The 19946-nt window shown below is 50.7% G+C and overlaps 2 protein-coding genes across 4 annotated transcripts in view; one reads left to right on the top strand and one right to left on the bottom strand.

Moving 5' to 3' along the window:
- Nucleotides 1-1071: 1071 nt before the first annotated feature.
- PPP1R3F (protein phosphatase 1 regulatory subunit 3F) lies at nucleotides 1072-16622 on the bottom strand. 3 transcript variants are annotated; one of them, XM_079911716.1, is made up of 4 exons: nucleotides 15597-16622; nucleotides 6034-6089; nucleotides 5733-5815; nucleotides 1072-2828 (listed from the first exon to the last, which is right to left on the bottom strand). In XM_079911716.1, the coding sequence occupies exons 1-4, from the start codon at nucleotides 16595-16597 to the stop codon at nucleotides 1533-1535; spliced, it is 2436 nt and encodes an 811-aa protein (XP_079767842.1). In that variant the 5' UTR covers nucleotides 16598-16622; the 3' UTR covers nucleotides 1072-1532. The 3 variants fall into 3 exon arrangements, with proteins under 3 accessions (XP_079767842.1, XP_079767843.1, XP_079767844.1); XM_079911717.1 differs by having other exon boundaries at nucleotides 5733-5812; XM_079911718.1 differs by lacking the exon at nucleotides 15597-16622 and having other exon boundaries at nucleotides 6034-6264.
- The window catches only part of FOXP3 (forkhead box P3), an 18647-nt gene continuing 14831 nt past the window's right edge, over nucleotides 16131-19946 (top strand). Inside the window, exon 1 of the mRNA XM_079911719.1 lies at nucleotides 16131-16258. The gene's annotated coding sequence lies outside the window, so the exon portion shown is untranslated. The remainder of the gene's footprint in view (nucleotides 16259-19946) is intronic.

Raw genomic sequence — 19946 nt, 5'->3', positions numbered from 1 at the left:
ACGTCAACACTTGTGGAACTAAAGTGAGCTGTAACCACTGAATGACTAACTAAGTTCTCTAGCCATGTCTCTATATTTTCCCACATACGTTTGTTTGTTCTTTTATTTCATTCAATAGGTATTTATTGAAAACTTACTATGTGCCAGGTAGTGTTCTAGAAGAGTGGCCAGTGAGGAAAGAGGAAAACTACGAGAGTATGGTATCCTGGAAACCAAGTGAAGAAAGGATTTCAAGGCTGAGGAGATGGTTAACTGTGTCAAAGGCTGCCAATAGGTCAAGTAAGACGAGGTCTGAGACTTGACTGTTGATAGAACAATGTGAATATCATCAGTGACTTCAGCACTTTTGCTGAAGTGGTTGGGCAAAAAATACAATTGTGGTTAAGGAAAAGCACTGGAGCCCTGGGGGAGAAGGACTGAAGAAAGCTGGTATAAAGTTTTGCTGTGAAAGGAAGCAAACAAATATATGGTGTTTTATTTTGCTATGCAGAGTTTTTTATTTGCATGCAGTATATACATCTAGCCTTTCTTTCAAAGCTTCTGGGTTTCCAGTTTTGAGTTAGAATGCAATGTCTGTGGACAGCAACTCTGAAATGAATTTTTCACAGCACATTAAGTCCTCTGTCCTTTCTGAGGCCTCCTCAATCTTGAGGGCAGAGGGCTCTCCCTGCTAGTGTCAAAGGCTGTGTTTTGGGGGTTTTTTTCCACTAACCTCAAAACCTTGTGGCTGATCCACAACAAATATCCCCTCAACCACAGCTGACCACATGTCATGCAGTCATGTATGTGACACCAAACACTCATGTGGCCACCATTCTTCCTCCCTCCCTGGCAGAATGTGAAAAAGACCAAAGGACCTGCCCCCCAAAGACCACCAGACCACATGGATTAGTACCATAAGATGAGGTGACACAGATCCTCAAGGACATATTGAAGCAGCAGCAGCAGGCAATGACCACATCCCACCCACCCCTACCCACTCCCCACCGTGGTCCTCCCACAGAACGTGACCACCCTGCACATTCAGACCCGAACAGGAGAACATTGCACAACAAGACACATCGTTTCTCATAGAGCTGTATTGTGGCATATAATAATAGGTACTCTATATAAATTAAATTAAAAATAAAGCTCCAGCAGGTTGCACAGGTTGGCTGTTAATAAATATATCTCTGGGTAATTGTGCCCCAAGACCAGCTCATGACCACTCTCCCTCATCCAGAGAATTATACAAAAATAAATACAGGCTTGGGGGGGGGCGGGATGGGAAGGGAGGACATGCCCAGTTCCATTCTGAAAGTTCTCACTCACACCATCCACCCATGCTGTTTCTCTCCACTGGTATCACCGCAGGGAGCCCCACGCTGACTGGAGAGCTAAGGGACAGGAAGGCCTCTCTCCAGTCAAGCATTCTCAGAAGCAAAGGACCCTTCGCTGTACAGGCCACACATCCCATCTGAACCCTCTGGGGGGAGGGGCTACCCCTCCCCAGAGAGGGGGAAGCCTGTTATTGCTGATCTCACAAGCAGCTCCTACGAGAACCAGGCCAGAGAGAGGCACAGCGCAAGCACCAGGAGGGACATACCACTGTTCAGAGCCACAGGGACCACCACCAGCCCAGCCAGGACCCCCAGAGTCTGGGTCAAGGGCCCCCAGAGCTGGGGAGGCAATACACACACACTCTCTGCAGGGGCTGCTAGGGTTGGAGACCTCTTTGGGGGCTCAAGGCTTGGGCCTGAACCCTCTTCATCCTGGGAGCTCACATGGGGCCTGGCCAGGCTGGAAGGACAGACTTCAGCCCCCAAGGAACCAAGGAGGGGGAGATCTTGCCCCTGCAGGACTGGAGCAGCTGGCTCCTTGCCGAATATAGAAACCGATCTGTCTGCCAACTCAGTGGTAAACTCCATCTGGACTTCTGTCCCCCCTGGTGACCCAGTCACCCCAGCTATCACCCTATTCACATGCAAAGAGTCAGCGTCCTTGCCCATCCCCTTCTCTGGAGCCCCAGTGAACTGACCCTCCATACTCAGAACCACAGGGCTGTTACATCCTGAGCCTTCTGCCCACGGGAGCCACACATCTCCCATAGTGGCTACCACAGGATGGGCCCCAGAGAGGATTTCCGGAGGCGATTCCTTGGGGGTGTCCCCTTCTGGGCTGGAGGGTATGATGGGGAGCCCCTCTTCCCCCTCTCCCTCCTCATCAGGGTCCTCGGTGTCCTTGATGAGCTCCACACCACGCCCCAGCCTGGCATAGTGCAGCGTGATCTCCTCAGCCAGGGCACTGTTCAGGGCCCGCTCGGGGCCAGGCCACTTCAAGATCAGGTCGCGGTCCGTGAGTACGCCCAGGGGATGGCTGGGAGATACCCCCCCATCTGTGGGGCCCTCCCCACTACCTCCTGTCCCACCAGCAGCCACGGCAGCCCGCAGGCGGCTCAGGTGGGACAGGTAGAGCTGCTCCAGCTCCTGGTCAATGGTGTCCTCGCCAAGCAGCTCCTCCAACCCACTCACGACCTCCAGACCCCCAGGGGTCTCATCCATGATAGCTCCCACTATGGGGTCCTTTCGGCCCCTTCCATTCTCTCTGGATACTTCCCACGTAGCCTCCACCTGTCGCTGGCTGGGTTCCAGGAAAGGCCCAGCTGCCCCCTCACTTGCATCGGGCCCCGAGGCCTGGTCCCTGGGAGAGCCACCCAGGCCACAGAGGGAGGAAGAGAGGGGAATCCTGATGGCCGGTGCCTGGGGGACCTCTGTGAAAGCCACAGGTGGACTGCTTCTGGGAACATCACCTTCCTCTGGGGGTTTGCCAGTCACTGTAACTTCAGAAACCTGGAGCCATAGGGGAGGGGGGAGGGAGGGGAGAGAAAGGGAAGGGAATGAAGAAGAGGAAGGGATGGGACAAGCAGAGACAGTGAGAACTGGTGACAGCGCACATCCAGCCCCACAGGTGTTTCCAAGTGAAAACTCCATAAAGAACTATAATTTTCTTAACTCCAAAGACTACGTCTACATTAAAATAACAAAATTAGGTGGAATAAAAGGGGGCTTCCTATAGATCATAAAGCTGAGAAATTCAGTGGGCACCAATATCTGGTGAATGACTATCAGTAACTACTGTTGGTTGACCTCCAAAACATATCCAGAATATCCATATGAATTCATGTATTTTCTCTTTTAAACAAAATGTATTTCCTAGCTCTGTCTTTTGACAAGGCCTAGAAACAATGACCAGTCTAGTAGCAACAAGCACATCTAGCACCCAGATCTTGGTTTCTAAATACCATTCTCCACTGAAAGGAATCAGGGCTTCTGAAATAACTGACTGTTCCCAGGTTCGGGGCAGGGAAAGTACAAGATGAGGCTGGGACATATTGACATACAAGAATGTGAGAAAGTGCTCAAAGAATGTTGGGGATGTATCAAAAGAACTCTAGAGGGCTTCCCTGGTGGCGCAGTGGTTGAGAGTCCGCCTGCCGATGCAGGGGACACGGGTTCGTGCCCCGGTCCGGGAAGATCCCACATGCCGCGGAGCAGCTGGGCCCGTGAGCCATGGCCGCTGAGCCTGCGCGTCCGGAGCCTGTGCTCCGCAACGGGAGAGGCCACAACAGTGAGAGGCCCGCGTACAGCAAAAAAAAAAAAAAAAAAAAAAAAGAACTCTAAAGCCAATGAAAATAAGCTCCCACTGGCCAGAGACAATTCAATTTAAGTGTCAAAATAAATAAATAGGTGCAATGGGTTGAAACTCATCAAATATGTTTAAAATTTATGAGTTATTAATGCCACCCCAAAACTTAAAACCCTTAATTGGTCACCTTTGGAGAAGTTCATTTCTTCTGAAAACTGGTAAATAAAAGGGAAGTTTTTAAGTATTTATCCAGCTTTTTCTATACAAACTATATACCCTCAGGGCATATATGTTCAAGGTAGCCAAATAGTTGATGTGAGAAAGTTTTTCCTTAGAGAAGAATTCCAGCTAATAAATAGAATTAAGTAGAATCAATTCTATTTAAATTAATTAATAATAACAGGTTATATTTAATAAAAGTAATAGTAATTAAATTTAATACTAGATGAAATTAATTAAATAGAATAAATTAATAAAAGTGGAGTAGAAATGTGTTTCCACGTGGATGCAATCAGCCAAATCCAGACTGTGGGAAACTCTATAGGACAAACAAGGCTTCTTCAACAAACAAATTGCAAGAAAAGTGAGACAGATTTAAAAATCTAAAAAGACCCATCAACCAAATACAATGTATTGACCTTGTTTGGACCCTAAAATACCTATGAGACAAGGAAATTTGAACACTGACCAAATATTTGATGATCCTAAGGAATTATTGTTAATTTTCTGAGGGGTAACGTGGCATTGTGGGGTTTTTGTAAAGAGTGCTTAATTTTCTGAAATACAAACCAAAGTATTCAAGGATGACATAAAGTCTGGATTTTTTCCAAAATAATTCCATAGGGAAGGTGAGAGGAGGGGCTGGGGTATAGAGAAATGTAGGAATGGACGTGTTGAAATTTGTTGAAGCTGGGTGATGAGTATATGTGGATTCATTATACTGGTTTCTTTACTTTTATTATTTATTATTATTTTTTTTTGGCCACTCGCATGGCATGTGGGATCTTAGTTCCCCGACCAGGGATCAAACCCATGCCCTGTACAGTGGAAGCACGGAGTCTTAACCACTGGACTGACAGGGAATTCCCAGTTTCTTTACTGTTATATGTTTGAAAATCTTTGTAATAAAAAGTTAACACACACACACACACACACACACACACACACACACTTACATCTCTAGAATCTCTCTATCTCCCTGCCAGCACCAGCATCGCTCACCTGGACCACTGCAGTGGCCTCCTCCTCAGGGTCCCCCAGCTTCCACCCTCAACCCTGCAGTCCATTTTCCTCACAGCAGCCAGAGGAAGCCTGTTAAATCCTAAGTCAGATCATGGACCTCCTCTGCTCAAGACCCTCCTGCGGCTCCCCTGTCATTCAGAGTAAAAGCCCAGAGTCCTCTCCATGGCCCGTGAGGCCCCATGTGATCTGTGCCTCCACTTCTCCCACCTCACCTCCTGCCGCTCCCCCTCACTCACTCTGCTCCGCTGCACGGCCTCCTCCTCACTGTTCCTCACACATACTAGCCACGGCCCCACCTTGAGGACTTTGCACTTGCCTGAGATGTTCTTCCCTTACCTTAGTTATCCACATGCCTCACTATTCCACTTTCTTCAGATCTTCTCTCAAATCTCACTGACCACCAAGGCCTTCCCTGGCCACCCAATCTGAAGTTGCAAACGTCTTCCCTCCCCCAACACCCCCCCCCACACACACATACACTCTCTCTCTCTCCTTATCCCTTTATTTCCTTTTTCCTTAGCACTCATCATCATCTAAAATACCATATATTTTAACTGCTATTTTGTTTTATTATGTCTCACTCCACTAAAATGTAAGTGAGCCCCATGAAGAGACAGTGTTTGGGTCATTACTGTATTACCAGTGTCCCTAACAGTCTTTGGCACAGAGCAAGCACTCAATAAATATTTGCTAAACTAACAAATGACATTTCTATAAGCCCAGGCAAATAACTGCATTCTACCCTTCTGCCACCAAGTTCTGATTTGGGGGGCCACCCCCCAACCTAGGGGAGACCCAGAGCAAGTCAGCCCCACCACCCAGCCTCCCATCGGGCTGTCCATCCAGAGGCTGCCAGGCCTGCTTACCTGAAGTGTCATCTGGGGCCACGGACGGAGAGGCGTGGGGGCCACCAAGGGACCCACTGACTCCTGGACATCAGGACGCTCTGCTGGAAAGAAGAGGACAGCGTCGGGGCCAGGCAAGGGTATAAACAAGCCTGGTTTGGTTAAGAAAATATACTCTTCTAGCCAACTGGCAGATTTGCCTCTGAAGCTTTCTGTGACAGTCTAAGGCAGAAGATGCCTCTTAATTTGTGGAGAAAGAAAAGGGGAGGAAGAAAGAAATGGTAAATATAAGCTAAAAGTCCCCAGCCTGCCAATTGCTTACCCACAGCAGGGGTATTATCGTCTGCACTCTTCATCCTCAGCTCCTCCTCGTTAGGCCTGTGGGGCGGAGGAGAGAATGCATGGATCTGATGCCCTGAAAGGCCGGTTCTGCCACCTACCGGCACCTTCTGAGCCTCTCTGCTGGCCCACCCTCACCTGACAGCTGCTGTTTTCTCTTCTGCTGCCTCTTTCTATCCTCTGGTCATAAAGTCCTACACACTCACTGTAGAAAATTGACGAAATACAGGAAAGCGTAAGGAAGCAGGAGAAAAGTCACACATCAGCCAGAGGCAACCATCGTTACCATTTTGGAAAATTTCATTCCACACATTCTGTGAATCGTTTAGATTCTGCGGGCATAATTTTGCAGCTGGCTTTGTCCATTTAACAGTAAGAAGCAGCATTACATACTTTTGTAAACATTTGAAATGGCTGCTACTACCCCCATCACATGGGTTGACCTTAATGTACGTAGCCATTCCCTTCCTACTAGGCAGCTAGGTTGTTTCCTTCATCTTGCTCCCACAAAGCAGACTTTGGCAGACATCATTGGGCATAGCTTAATGAACATTTTGGATCATTTCTTTAGAGTATACTTCTGGCTGTGGAGGAAACCATCTTTTCCAAGAAAGGGCAAGCAAGGACTGTGGGGCACAGGAAACAGCAAAGGGAAGGAAGGAAGCAACTGGAGAATGGGAAGGAGGTCAGCAGAAAAGGCAGTAACCTGAGATCACAGAGGCCTAGGTCCCTCCGCCAACCCTCCACCCATCGCCATATCAGCCTGGCAGGGCACTTAACCTCCCTGAACCTCACCCTCCTCACCTTAAAACGGAGCACAGGGGAGCCAGCATGTGTACACCAAGCACAGGGCAGTCGAGGGAAATGAGGACATCAAGCCAGACACCAGGGCCTGGCACAGAGCAGGGGCTGAATCAAGCATAGATATTTGTTGGTCTTTTTCCTCATTTGCCAGGCAAGTCAGACCCAAGGTCTGAGTGGTGGAAACCAAGGGTATTTCAGTCAGTCCCTGCCAGGGGTGAGGGTATGAGGATCATGGAGAAATCGCTGTTCTCATTCTCACCAATGAGTATCAACTGCTTACAAATTAAGGCAAATGAGGGAACCATTAACTAAAACACATGCGGAGACCTGAAAAGAGCTGAGGTAATAACTCAAACCTTTTTTCTTCCTCAGAAGTAACAGGATGATGTTGACATTTCGGTAAGTGGTTGCAACTTTTTTGAAAACACATAATCAGTTCCCTTCACAATTACCTACAGAAACAGAATATCACTAGCTGACCTGAATATAGTGCTTACTATGGTACTTCATAGCATAGCTTCACATATATTCATTTAATTCTCATGAGAACCCTATGAGATAGGTACTTTTACATTTTTGAAGTAGGCAGTTTTATTATCCTCATCTTACAGATGGTGAAACAGAAGCCAAGTAAATGGCTCAAGGTCACGCAGCAAAGATCGAAACCCAGGTCATTCAGCTTCTAAGTCTGTGCTCTCAACCAACAAACTGCTGCTTCTTGGATGAGGGAGGCTGGGGTCTTACCACAGCCTCATCTCCAATCCTTTCCAGGGCAGATAGAAAGAGGCAGCAATAATAGACAAGATCCCTCCCTCCACCTTCATTCAAGCTTTGCTTTTGATCTGCCTTTTGCCCACACTCTCATTCCCAGTTTCCCTGCCTTCAGGGGACATGTGGCTAGGAGACCACCAGACACAGAAATAGCTGCAAGAACTGGTTTTTATTAGCACCCTTGGGGAGGAAGCTTGAACCATGTACATGGATCTAGAGTCTGGAAGATCTGGAAGGGACCATCTGGTTTTCTTCACAGACTAGGGCTCACACATCACACCAGAGGTATTTGAGTCAGAAGACTACAGGGCATGAAGTAGGTGACTCCAGGAGCCCAGCCATCAATTCCTGCACTTCACGGATGAGAAAGGGGGATTCGGAGCAAATTGGCTTGGCTCTGCACCACTCCCCTTAGTAGGTCAAAAATCCAGGTCTTTGGATTTGTGGCCCAACACAATTTCTGCTGACTTCTTTTGCTGGTGTAGTCCTTCATTAGAGAAAATGTCATCTTCCTAGGGTCTTCTAAAGCAAGCATCCTCAAGACCCGCAAACAAACAGAGAGGCAGCCCTCCTCCCAGGGCAGGGCTAGGCAAGCCTTCCCCTGCCATCTGGCCCAGTGCAGGTGCATGATAACCAGGCTTCTAAAAGCCACTCCAGAGTCCTAGATGTACATGAGAGAGAAGAGAGGGGAACTCAGGATGCAGCCAACCAGCAGGAAAAGAACTTCATGGTCCATTTGAAGGAAAAAGAGAGAGAAGAAAAACAAATACAAAACAAATCCTTCAGCCCCCAGAACATCTCTTCCAAAGCCGGGGAGGGTGAGAAGAGGGGGAACATCCAAAAATCACGTCAAGTAATTCAGCCAATCCCCAAATCCACGAAGTCAGCAGAAGTACACAGGTCACTCTCCCTACTTCCAAAGTCAGAGAGATGAAAGCAGGAGGCACAGCATCTATTGTTCACCTCCTCCACCGTGGGCCCTTTTCATTGATACACCAAGTCATTTGAAAACCCTCACATCTCTCCTTCAAAGCAACACCCTTCCCTTTGCAGAAACTGTTCCCAAATGCAGAAACTGAGGCTCAAGGAACAGTATCTACACCTACTAACTACTAACTACACACCACACTGATAACATCCAAAGAGGGTTCCATTTTGAAGACAGTGTGTGAAACTGTGGGCTTAAAAAAAAACACTAAATATCCTTGAACTGTCTTTCACAGTAAATATTCGGAGGCAGCTATGACTTTAATCAAAAGGAGGATAGTGATAGAAATGGAGTACAAATGTATACTGACTCACTAATCAGTAACAGAGAAGAGGGGTTCTTAGAAAAATGGGGAGGGAGATTAAGAACAAAACTGTACCTCCCGTATGCTTGCTAATTTTCGAGAAGGAAACTTGCTCTTTTGGCACCAACCCCACACACACCACGTGGTATTGCCTCAAGGGCAGTGGGCAGTCACGAACTGGAGCACAGACCAGGGGGCATCTTGGGCACTCATCCTCTGGGTGCTCTCGCGAGAACTAGTCAAGACAGTGTAGTCTAGGATGGGCCGTGTCAGGCCTGCATGCCTGTCTCCTGGGTGTGAAAAGTCTTCCTGCCATCAGGAGACTCAATGGCCTGACCTCAGAAGGCACCCAGGGAGACCAGGGTGTGAGATTTCAGAAAGAGGTGCTGTGGGCCCCAGCCTAGGCCAGCCAAGACAGAACAAAAAAGTCAATCGCCACAGTCAGAGAGTGAGTGAGCAAGTGAGGGCTGACAACCTCTGTGGAGAAGAGCAAAGCAGACTTTCAGAGCAGTCACATCACTGCCACCACCACCCAAATCCTCTGAGAGCACCCCCAACACTCGTGTTTTCAAAGAACCTGGCCAGCCCAAAGTGGGTCATGCACTGAAACCCAAAGGGAAACTCAGCAGACCCCAGCTCCCATGCAGTCAGCCTGAAGATAACGCTGACTCTCCGAGGGGACAGGTGGCTTCGGAAATCTGCCCGAGATACTTGGAATCCCAGTTACCCTGAGCCATCTGCTTTCTAAAAACAACAGGGTTTGAAGGAGGCTGTGAAAGCCACCAAGTTATGTGGGGTACTGCTCTGTCTTCCCCAGCTAGTCTGTGTCAGTGTCAGTTCTGGGACTTATGGACAATCCAGTAGGGCAGAGGGAGGAAGCTGAGCAGTTTGTTGTGCTATGAGCTTCTGCTACAGCAATGACTTCATTCATTTGGCCGTGACCCACGGTAAGAAATACGTTTTACATCATAACCCAGCACACACCCATATATACATCTCTCTGAAAACCAGTTGTTCTTTGAATGAGATAACTTACCTTTACTACATGTTGTGATGCACTCATTATTTTCTATGCTATTTTTTTAATGTTTGTTGGAATCCAGTAAATTTATTTCACATCTTAATAAAGGGTCATGACATGTAGTTTTGAATAACCCCAGCTCTGCCACCTACCAGCTGTGTGACCTGGAGCAAGTTACTTAACCTCTCTGTGCCTCCGTTTCCTCATCTGTGAAGAGGGTATAATAGTAATACTTACCTCAGAGAGCCGTTAGGCAGATTGAGGAAATATTTGAAAGTCTCCTTTAAAGTGCTTAACAAACAGTACTCCACTCCAAATTCCCACTGAGAGAAACTGAGGCTCTGAAGAGGAAAGCAACTTGCCCAGCATTGCCCAGCTGGTAAGACACATCACCCAGCCCGGCACAGCAGTTGAGAACTGGGGCACCAGAGCAGGAGCACCCAGCTCAGATTCTGGCTGTGCTGCTTTCATAACACGTGGCCTCAGGCCCACATCCTCGACCATGATGCCCTATCAGTTTTCCGTGGAATAAAAGAGGATCACTTTCACACTAAAATCCTCACTCCAGACAACTAAGATGACCCCTGGCCCATCCTGTTTCGACTTTGATTGTTCTGATTTCCCAACTGCCAACTCAGATAGCAAGTTGGGTCCCCATCCATTCAGCTACAGGTACACCTGAAAATCATTGAGGGCTTACTGTGCATCAGCCCAGGGCCAGACTCTGGAGACACAATGGTGAGCAAACCCGACTAGGAAGCTTACAATTTAGCGTGCAGGAAGACATCAAAAAAAGATACTCACACTCATTCTTTCAACAAACATTTATTGAGCACCTGTTAAGTGCCAGGCACCGTGGCAGGCCCTGTGGGAATACAGTGGTGAACAAAAGCAGACCATGTCCCTACCCCTCACGGAGCTTACAGTCTAGCAGGGCAGAGAGGGTCATCCGATAATCCCCTAATGAAGGTCTAACTACAAACTGAGGTCAGGGCCTTCAGAAAAGGAAAGAATGCCCTAGAACAAGGGGCCTTGGCCCAGACTACAGGGTCAGGGAGGGCTTAAGATGCTTAGAAGGAAAATGAGCAATGGAGGGGTCAGGGAGCGAGGGGCTGCTGAGGACTCTATGGAGGAGGTGATGGAGTCAATCTCGAACAAGGGGAGTTTGAGGCATCTTTGAGACATCAGCCAAGTAGAGATACTGAGTTTGTATGTATGAGGCTGAAGGAAAGAGTAGGGAGAAAGAGAAGAACCAGAGAGTTCAGAGGAAAAGCAGCAGAGGATGGTCCCAAGGCAAGGTAAGAAAGTGTTTTAAATAGGAGTGCTCAACCACTTCAAGAACTCCAAAAAACCACCTATGGAATCTGGCAGATGCAGAGGCAGAAGTGAGTGGAGAAGACAAGTGTAGGCAACTCTTTAGAGGGGGGTCGACAGTGAAGGGGAGAAGGGTGATTGGGTGCTGGCCAGGAGCAGTGGGGACAGAGGTGGGGTCAAAGCACAGATTTCTAAGACAGCAGAGACACTGGCATGTATAAAGGCCAATAGAGAGGCTCAAGCGAGGAGGGCAGTGAAAAGCTGCCAGGAGAGAAAGGGTAACTGATTATGTCAGGTTCTGGAGCAAGTGGCAGAAAAATGGAACCCAGGGCACAAATGGGGAGACTGGCCTGAGGGAGGAAAAGGACCTCCCTCCTCCCCTGTAACACAAAGGAGGGAAATCAGTTTGCAGGCTTGGGGGCTACAAGTTGCGGGGAGTTCCATTCTTATAGTTTCTACTTGTTTTTTTGAAGCAGGAAGTCTGAAGGTAAAGAACATTTGAAAGAGTCACCTCAGGGACGAGACAAGAGTGGATCAGAATAAAACAGTAGGACTGCCAGGCAGGGTGGAAAATGACCCTGGATTTGTGGCAATGCTCATCTCCTCTGCTCTATGACATTCTCTAACAGGGCTTGCCCGCTTGGCTGGTCAGTTGCTATAAAAAGACCCGGGCCTGAGGTGGTTGGGATGGACAGGCTTCCAGGAGGAAGCACTCTTAGAACTGAAGGATCAAAATGAGACTGCAGTGGGAACCGCACCAACATTCCTGATGAGGGAAACAGCATGGACAAAGGCCCTGAGGCAGGAAGGGGGAAAGCACCTTGGAAAGACCACAGTGACAGAAGCTCAGAAGGCAGAGGATGGCATGAAGTGAGACTAGATGCCCTGGAGGCCAGACTGGGGGAGAGGTCATGGGGTGCTCAAAAGCCATGCTGCAACTTTCTTGGTCTTTATTTTTAAAAGGAATAGGACACCTCCCAAGGGTGTTAAGCCAAGGCAGACCTGGAGGGCTCTCCTCCCCACACCAGCCCTGGGATTTTGGACTCTGGGAGCCTCGGTTTGCTCATCCAGAAAAGAGGGATCGAAACCATCTATCTCACAGGGAATGTTGAAAGGATTAGATGAGACTGTACACGCAAATACTCCGCAGGGTCTCTGCCAGGTCTTGTACAACAAACCCTCCATCCCTGCCCCTCCCACCCGGTTCCACCACCGGCCCTTTGACATGTTAGCGCCAGTCTACAGCTTTGGCCCTGTTTGAACCTAGCACTGTGCCCAGCACATGGTAGGCCCTCAATAAATGCTTGTTGATGGATCAGCTCTAAGCCTAAGGGTTATCAAAAGCCTGGGCCAGCAACTCGAGGAATGCAGCCATTTCAGTTTCTGAGCTGTATCCCGAGGGCTAGCACAGACTTCTCCCGTGTCCCCACGTGACGTGGCTGTGCTGGTGCACAGTGGACCTGCAGGCAACACTTCCTGAATGGGAAGCCCTCTACAACAGGGCTCCCGCAGGCTGAGGCTATCCCCTAAGATCCTCTACCACCTCCCAGAAGGGCTGGGTCGCAGGCAGCGGCTGTTCTCCAACAGCACTCCAAGTCACCGGCAGCACGCAGGTTTTAAAACAATAATAAGTTGAAATGTACTCGCCAAGAAAGCCACCGACCTACAAAGAAAATCTTATCGCTGATCTTGCAACGAGCACCGACCTCCCCTTTGCAAGAGCTGAGATCAAGATAAAGAAGCTATCGAAAAGCCATCTGCCCACTTAAAATAATATCATAAGTCATGTTAGGAACCACAGACCTGGGGCCAGATACCAAAACAATTGTCTGAACGGGCTGCTTCAATTTCTCCTTAAAACCACCCATGTATGTTAAAAGAAAAACACCCTCCCACCCACCTTGGCCCTGCAAGCTTTTGATTTCTCTGTTCCCTTCCTTTCACACTCTAAAATGACCAAACTCTGTTACCCAAACTGACACGTCTTACAGACAAGGCTCCCACGACAGCCAGCTGGAATGACGACTCAGGAAAAGTGACAGAAATTAAGGCGAGGGGCACTGGAATGGCTGGATATCTTGATCTGGGTGATGGTTTCACAAGGGCATACATATGTAAAAATCTATTGAGCTTCACACTTAAGATCAATAAAGGAAAAAAAAAAGCTAGAAGGAAAGCAAGACATGCTAGGAACATGGGAACACCTGGAGCGAAATGCAGAATTTGCCCTGAATCCTATCAGGCCTTCAAGAGGAACAGTAGTTTTTAAAAAACGTCCCTACCGTCTCCTCCCTGGTCCTATCACTCACTAGCTGAGTGTACTTGAACAAGCTGGCTCACTTCTCTGAGCTACCTCAGTTTCCCCCTCTATTAAATGGGCATAACCATAGCAGCTACACCACACAGCATGCACAGTGGGACTCAGGAGAGAACAAACTTGAAGCTCTCAACACAGAGATCAGTAAATGTTGGCCACTGTTAATCTTTCAAAGCTAACACCATGCTTCAGTTACCTTGCCCATGCTTGCTGCGTCCAATCCAAGCACACAAATTGACTGTCGTTCCCCTTTAGCAGATGAGAAAACGGAGGCTCACAGATGAAGAAACTGAGGCAAGGCTACACAGCTGGTGATGGACAGAGCAGAGTTTGGGAGGGGAATCCAAGGAACTATCTGTGATTCCCTAAGCATTAATACTGACACCTATACGGCACTACTAAGAGCCAGGCTTGGTTCTGAGTGCTCTTACTCATCTCCTGTGAAGTAGCTGCAATAATTCTCTCTGCTTTACAGATGAGGGTACTGAGGCACAGTGCGGTTAAATGAGTTGGCCAAGATCATAAGGCTAACAGATGACAGGACTGGGATTTGAACCCAGGCACTGATGTCAGAATCCACACTCTTACGCCTGTAAGGAAAGCCATGCTGCCTACCCTGCTCAGATAGTCTCAGGTTACTGTTACCAACACAGGTTGGTGAGTAGGTACTTGTCTGCTTGCTCACTTACCCAGGCACATCTGCCCACAAGCCCCAAGCTAGACCCTTCTGAACCACTCACAGCCTAAGGCCCTTCCAGGATCACAAACATCTTGCTGCAGCCAGAGGCTTCTGATCAAGCATATACAAGGTCCAAACAGCATTTTCCCATTCCCATTTCCAGTCCCCCCAGGAGCAGGGAAATGTATGCATTTCCCACATGTGCTTGGAGAATCTACTTATCCCAGGTTAGACTTAGGTGATTCCCCCCAAAATCAGGCCTAGCTGCTACTCTTGAAGAACTCATGGCTTGATAGGGAAAACCCAGGAGGATCTTGTATCAGGGGCTTCTGGGGTTAAGTGGTTCCTTCTCCAAAGCCCTGAATGGTCACAGGTGGTACAGCAAAAACAAAGGTAAAGAGCTTCCAGTCCAGGCCCATCTGGTTCTGCCTCTGCCAGAGCCACTGCTTCTTGTGAGAGCAGGGGCTCAGCCCCTCAACTCCACAGGAGATATCAGACCAAATTAGAGCAAAACAGTAAAGAGACTGCACAGGCTTCAAGGTCAGACATGGCCAAACTGGAAAAGCCAGGAGCCATCACTTCCTCAACCAGTTTCTCCCTCTAGAACTCTGGCTTCCTGCTGCATCAAATGGGGATCAGATTCCCTGCCTCCCACTGGTAAGGACCTTGGTCCACACTACCATATCACTGCAGTTCTCTCCGCTCCAGCACACTACCCTTCGTTCACACCAGATTCAGTCCCACCTCAGGACCTTTGCACTTGCTGTTCTCTCTCCCTAGAACACCTCTGCTCCCATTATGTGTGCAAAACTATTCCTCTTTATCATTCAAGGCTCAGTTTACACAGTACCTCCTCAGAAAGTCCTCCTTGTTCCCTTTTCTACAAACTCTCTCCCTCCCCATATCTGTGCATAACTCTTATCAGCATCCAGGACTCACTTTCTCAAAGGCCTTCCCCAAACACCCTACCTAAAGCAGCTATTCCCTCCCAAACTGTCCCCTTACTCTATTTTACTTTCCTCTCAGCAGCTAAACTTATTCGTCTGTATCTTATCCACCTGCTGGTTTTTTCAAACTGTCTCTCATAAAAGCCTGTATGCTCCCTGAGGGCAGGTAAGATGTCTGTCTTGTTCAGGGCTTTACAGTGCAATTCAATAAATGAATGAAACCCCGGTAATTAAAACACAGCCTAGCACATGTTCGGTCTCCATTACTCTTTGACCGACTGACTGAATGCGCCCTCCTCCCTGTCCTGGAGAGCAGGCCTCAGGGGCTCCTGGGTCGGAATGCTTGTCCTCCATCCTAAACACAGCACTGCGTTGGCGGAGGTGGCGCTGGCAGACATTACCTGCGCCTCACCGGCTTCATGCAGCTCTTCAGCTGCCTGGCCTCAGCCTCCACGGGACCCTGGCACTCGGGCTGTGGCTCCAGCTGCTGCAGCTGCTGCTGCTGGGGCAGCCCTTCGGCATCAGTGGGTGTGGGAGCGGGTGCAATCCGGAGCAGGACTGTGTAGTTGCGGCCGTGGTTGTTGGCCCAGAAAGTGCCCTCGGGGGTCTCATAGCGCACCACGAAGTCCAGGCGCGCCCCATCGCCCGCACCCTCAGCAAAGGGCAGCTGGAAGGCAAAGCGGTCGGTGCGGCCGCCGTCGTCGGGCGAGGAGGCGGGCGCCTGGCCGGGGCCCAAGCCAAGGCCCAGATCCAGGATGGGATCTCCTGCTCCTGGTCCTCCCGCTCCTGCCCCCGGCGGGCTGCGCGGGACGTAGCGCGCTGGGTGGTCGCAGAAGGAAGCCCAGCCGTCGTGTGAGGCCCGCACGTGCACCGCCTTCTCAAAGGAGCGGTTCAGCACGCGGACCAACCCGCGCAGCACCGGCGGGCGCCCCCCAGGCACCCACACCCCGGCACCCCCGGGGACCGCTCCGGGAGGCGGCAGCAGTGCCTCCAGCTCCACCATGACGCGCCCCAAGCGCTCCAGACGGCCCGGCGCGGGCGGCAGCGAAAATGTGGGCACCAGGTAAAACCCCCCGCCAGCGGGAACGGGGCACAGCGGCGAGGGCTCGGGGCAAGCCTCCTCTTCCTCCTCCCCTTCATCCCCATCCTCGCCATCGTCGTCCTCGTCAGCCCCGCCGCCGACGCCATCTTGCCCGGCCGCCACCGCCATCTTGCCCGCCCCGGGCCCGCCCCACGGCCGGTAGCGGCGCAGCTGCGCCAGCGGCAGCCCCAGGGCCTCGTCGGCGAACAGCACCCTCCGCGGGGCCACCGCTGCCTCGACTGAGGTACGGGGCTCGCCCGCGGCCGGCGAGGGGGGCGCGGGATGCCGCAGCGGGGGCTCCACAGGGGCCGTGCGCGCCATACCGGCGGCGGCGGCGGCACCGACGGCACCGGCAGCGGGACCGGCGGGGGCAGGGCCTGAAGGGGCGGGCAGCCAATGGGAAGGCCAGCGCCGGGGGGAGGGGGATACGACTCACGGGGGGGGGGGTCGTAGGCGGCGAGACGACAGGTATAGCGGAGAGCCAATGGGGAGCCGCGCACGCGTGACGTAGACGGTGAAGCGAGTGCAGGGGAAGCACGCAGCCAATGGGGATACCCGAGAGTGGGCGGTGTAGGAGGCGGGATGATCGGGGATCAATGGGGATGCGTGAATGGGGGGGTGCGAGGTCCGGGATGAAGAGAGCAGAAGTAGGACAGCTAATGGGGAAGTGTGAGCGGGAGCGGCGTGGGAGCGGCAGGGAAAACGGAATGGCTACAGGCGATGGGGGCAGCAGGGAGCGAACGGAGAGGCCGGAACAGTAGGAGATCCATGGGTTGCGTAGGTAGTGGGACGGAAGGTAGAGACAGCGAACAGCCAATGGGGAGCCGTGCAGCGGTGACGTAGAGGAGGGATGACGATAATGGCTGCAGCGAGCCAATGGAGAGTCTTGTGAGTGTGCACTACGCCTTCAAGGGGCGGTGCCAGGGCGGAACTAGCCAATACGGAGACCAAAAGGTGACCAAGAGGCGGTATGTGAGCGGCCTCGGAGGCGGGACTGGAGGGGAATAGCCAATGGGGTGGGTGATGAAGGCGAGAGCGAGGAAGAGAGGTAGCAGATAGCCAATGGGGGAGTCAGAGTGAAGGCAGTTGAGACCTCAAGGGGCAGTGCAAGAACGGGATGAACCAATGCTGAAGCTAGAAAGTGTATCGGGACAGAAAGACCCGGAGGTGGGACGGGAAAGAGCAGAGCCAACGGGGATGTTGTAGCTGGTGTGAAGGAGGGGATGAACAGCCAATAAGGAGGCTAGAAGAGAGGAAGGTTCGTAGGCCGTCTGAGCTGTAGAGTGGTCGGGCCTCTGAACCGTAGAGTGCAGGCAGCCCTTAGAAAGAGTATGCCTCTCATGGATGGATTTACCTTCTCCTTAACCCTCAGTGACTCCCTATTGCCCCAGGGCTATGAATGCCCAGAGCCCCTGAAGACCTAGACTGCATCCTAGTGTGAGATCTGAGAAAGCAAAACGGACTCTCCTGTTGCAGTTAGTGGGTCTGCCCAACCCAGCTCCGAGCCTTTGCTTGAGCGGTGCCACCAGCCGAGAATGCCCCTGATTATCACCCTCAGTGTTCTCCAGGACTTGGCACCATTGTTGAATGAATGGCCAAATGAAAGGTTGAGTTTTCGGGGAAGATGAGCTTTTTCTAACTCCAGCTCAGAAAACACTGAGCGTGACTATGCAGCCAGGAGTTGGTCGGGCGTGTTGGCAGATATTGACTAACGTAATCACAAATCAAAGCCCTGTCTTTCTTGCGGGACTGAAGCTCCACACCCCACAGTGGCCTCACCTCCCTTCTTTCTGTCCCCGGTCTCTGCTCCTACTGTTCCCTCTACCAGGAGTGCTGCTCCTTCTTCCTCATCTAGTGGACTCCTTTCATTCCCCTTTCACTCTTCCTTTGAGATCCCGCCTTCCGTGGGAACAGAATTGTAGCTTGTGTCCACTGAACATGGCCATTCATACATTCCCCCTTCATCCTGGGAGGATTTTCTGAACACCTGCTGTATGCAGGGTTCTGACTCACAGCATCCCTAGGAGGGAGGCAGTTCCACCGGCGGGCTCCCCTCCTCAGGTCTCAGTGTCCAGGATGGGGTTATGGGCCAGGAACCAATCAGTATGTTTAGTTGCAAATAACAGGGAAAACCGCACAAAATAATATGGGCTTAAACAAGATAGAACTTTTTTTTCCTCACCTAAAAGTTCAAGCTGTTAAGTAGTCCAGGGACTCCTTCCTGCCCACAGAGTTAGGGTGTTGTCTGTGTCCCGGTGTGGCCCCAAGACTCTCATCCTTCAACAAATCCTGTCAGCTCTCCATTCGATATATTTCCCGAATATACCCTCTCCCCACCCGCTCCACTGCCAACGCCATCATCAGTCGCTGATGATGTAGCGACTGCAGTAGCCTCCCTCATCATTGCAGTAGCCTCCCTCTCACTGATCCCTCTGCTTCCATCCTCACTCCTAAAGTCCATTCTACACTCAGCAATCAGAGGGATCCTGTTAAGTCCTAAGACAGTTCACATCTCTCCTCTACTCACAACCCTCCCATGGCCTCCTACTCACTCAGAGTAAAAGCCAAAGTCCTGACCATGGGCTACAAGGTCCTGCATGGTTTAACGGCCCCCCTAGTCCCCTCTCTTACCTCACCTCCTACTCCTCTTCCTCTCACTCACACCATTCTAACCACACTCTTACCTCCTTAGTAGACCTTGAGCAAATCGGACACACTCCCACCTCAGGACCTTTGCGCTGGCTGTTTCCTCTGGAATTACTCAGATATCTACATGGCTCCCTTCCTCACCTCCTTCAAGTCTTTGTCAAAGGCCCACTTCTCTGGGGACTTTCACCAACCTCTCTATTTAATCCTGTCCACTCTCCCCCGGAAGCCTCCCATGTGAGAGGATATAGTCCAGTGCAGAGAGGAGATGGGGACCTCTGCCCACCTGACCCCTCGGCCCTCATTCTGCAAGGGTCCTGGCTCTCAGCAGCAGCAGCATCACCCGTCACTCAGCTTTCCTCCTTCTTTTCTGGCACTCCTCTCATGGAGCAAGTGACAGTAAGGGAGAGATGGTTTGGGGAGGATGTAGCCCACACCTCGGACCCTGAAAGAGAAAACCAGCCCCCTCTCTCAGGAGGGAACAGGTCCTGAGGCAGGGAATGGGGCCTCGGCTTCTAGAACTGACCTGGTTTATAGTTACATGGGACATGTAGGGAATGTTCAGAACCAAGTCGACAGGGAGCAAGGGGTCATTAATTAACCTTAGGGACATCCCTAAAGTTGGACTCCCTCCTGATGAGCACGCGCCTCACCCCCTCTCTTGCTCCCAACCACATGCCATATCTTTTAAGCCCCTGCTGTATGCAGGGTCCCTGCAGGCCTTCAACCTGAGACCTCACCCCACTTGGTGCCTCCCCTGCCTGCCTGGCACACACAGGCCATCTTTGGGTCTCAGACATGTCCCACCAACTCAGAAGCCTCAACCAGTGAAAGTTTTGTTTTGAACTAATGGTAGGGAGGGTTGGGTTCTTTTTTTTTTTATTGCTGTTGGCTGATTTTTTTTAGGTTTTTTTTTTTTTCTATTCACCTATTTTTTTTTCTCTTGTCTTCACAAAGCCAGGCCACCAGCCCCCTCTGGGCTTTTCCAGAAAGGTGAGTCTGAGTTGAGGAAAGAGGCTCTCCT

This window comes from Stenella coeruleoalba, assembly GCF_951394435.1.
Source record: "Stenella coeruleoalba genome assembly, chromosome: X".
Lineage (NCBI taxonomy): Eukaryota > Metazoa > Chordata > Mammalia > Artiodactyla > Delphinidae > Stenella > Stenella coeruleoalba.
This window is presented reverse-complemented; position numbering and strand designations above follow the sequence as displayed.

Excerpts from the sequence above, each read along its gene's own strand:
- PPP1R3F (XM_079911716.1), bottom strand. The coding sequence starts at position 16,597 with ATGGCGCGCACGGCCCCTGTGGAGCCCCCGCTGCGGCATCCCGCGCCC. Across the intron at positions 6,090-15,596 it reads ATGAAGCCGGTGAGGCGCAG|GCCTAACGAGGAGGAGCTGA; the intron begins GTAATGTCTGCC and ends TCCGCCCCACAG. Across the intron at positions 2,829-5,732 it reads GGCCCCAGATGACACTTCAG|GTTTCTGAAGTTACAGTGAC; the intron begins GTAAGCAGGCCT and ends CTATGGCTCCAG.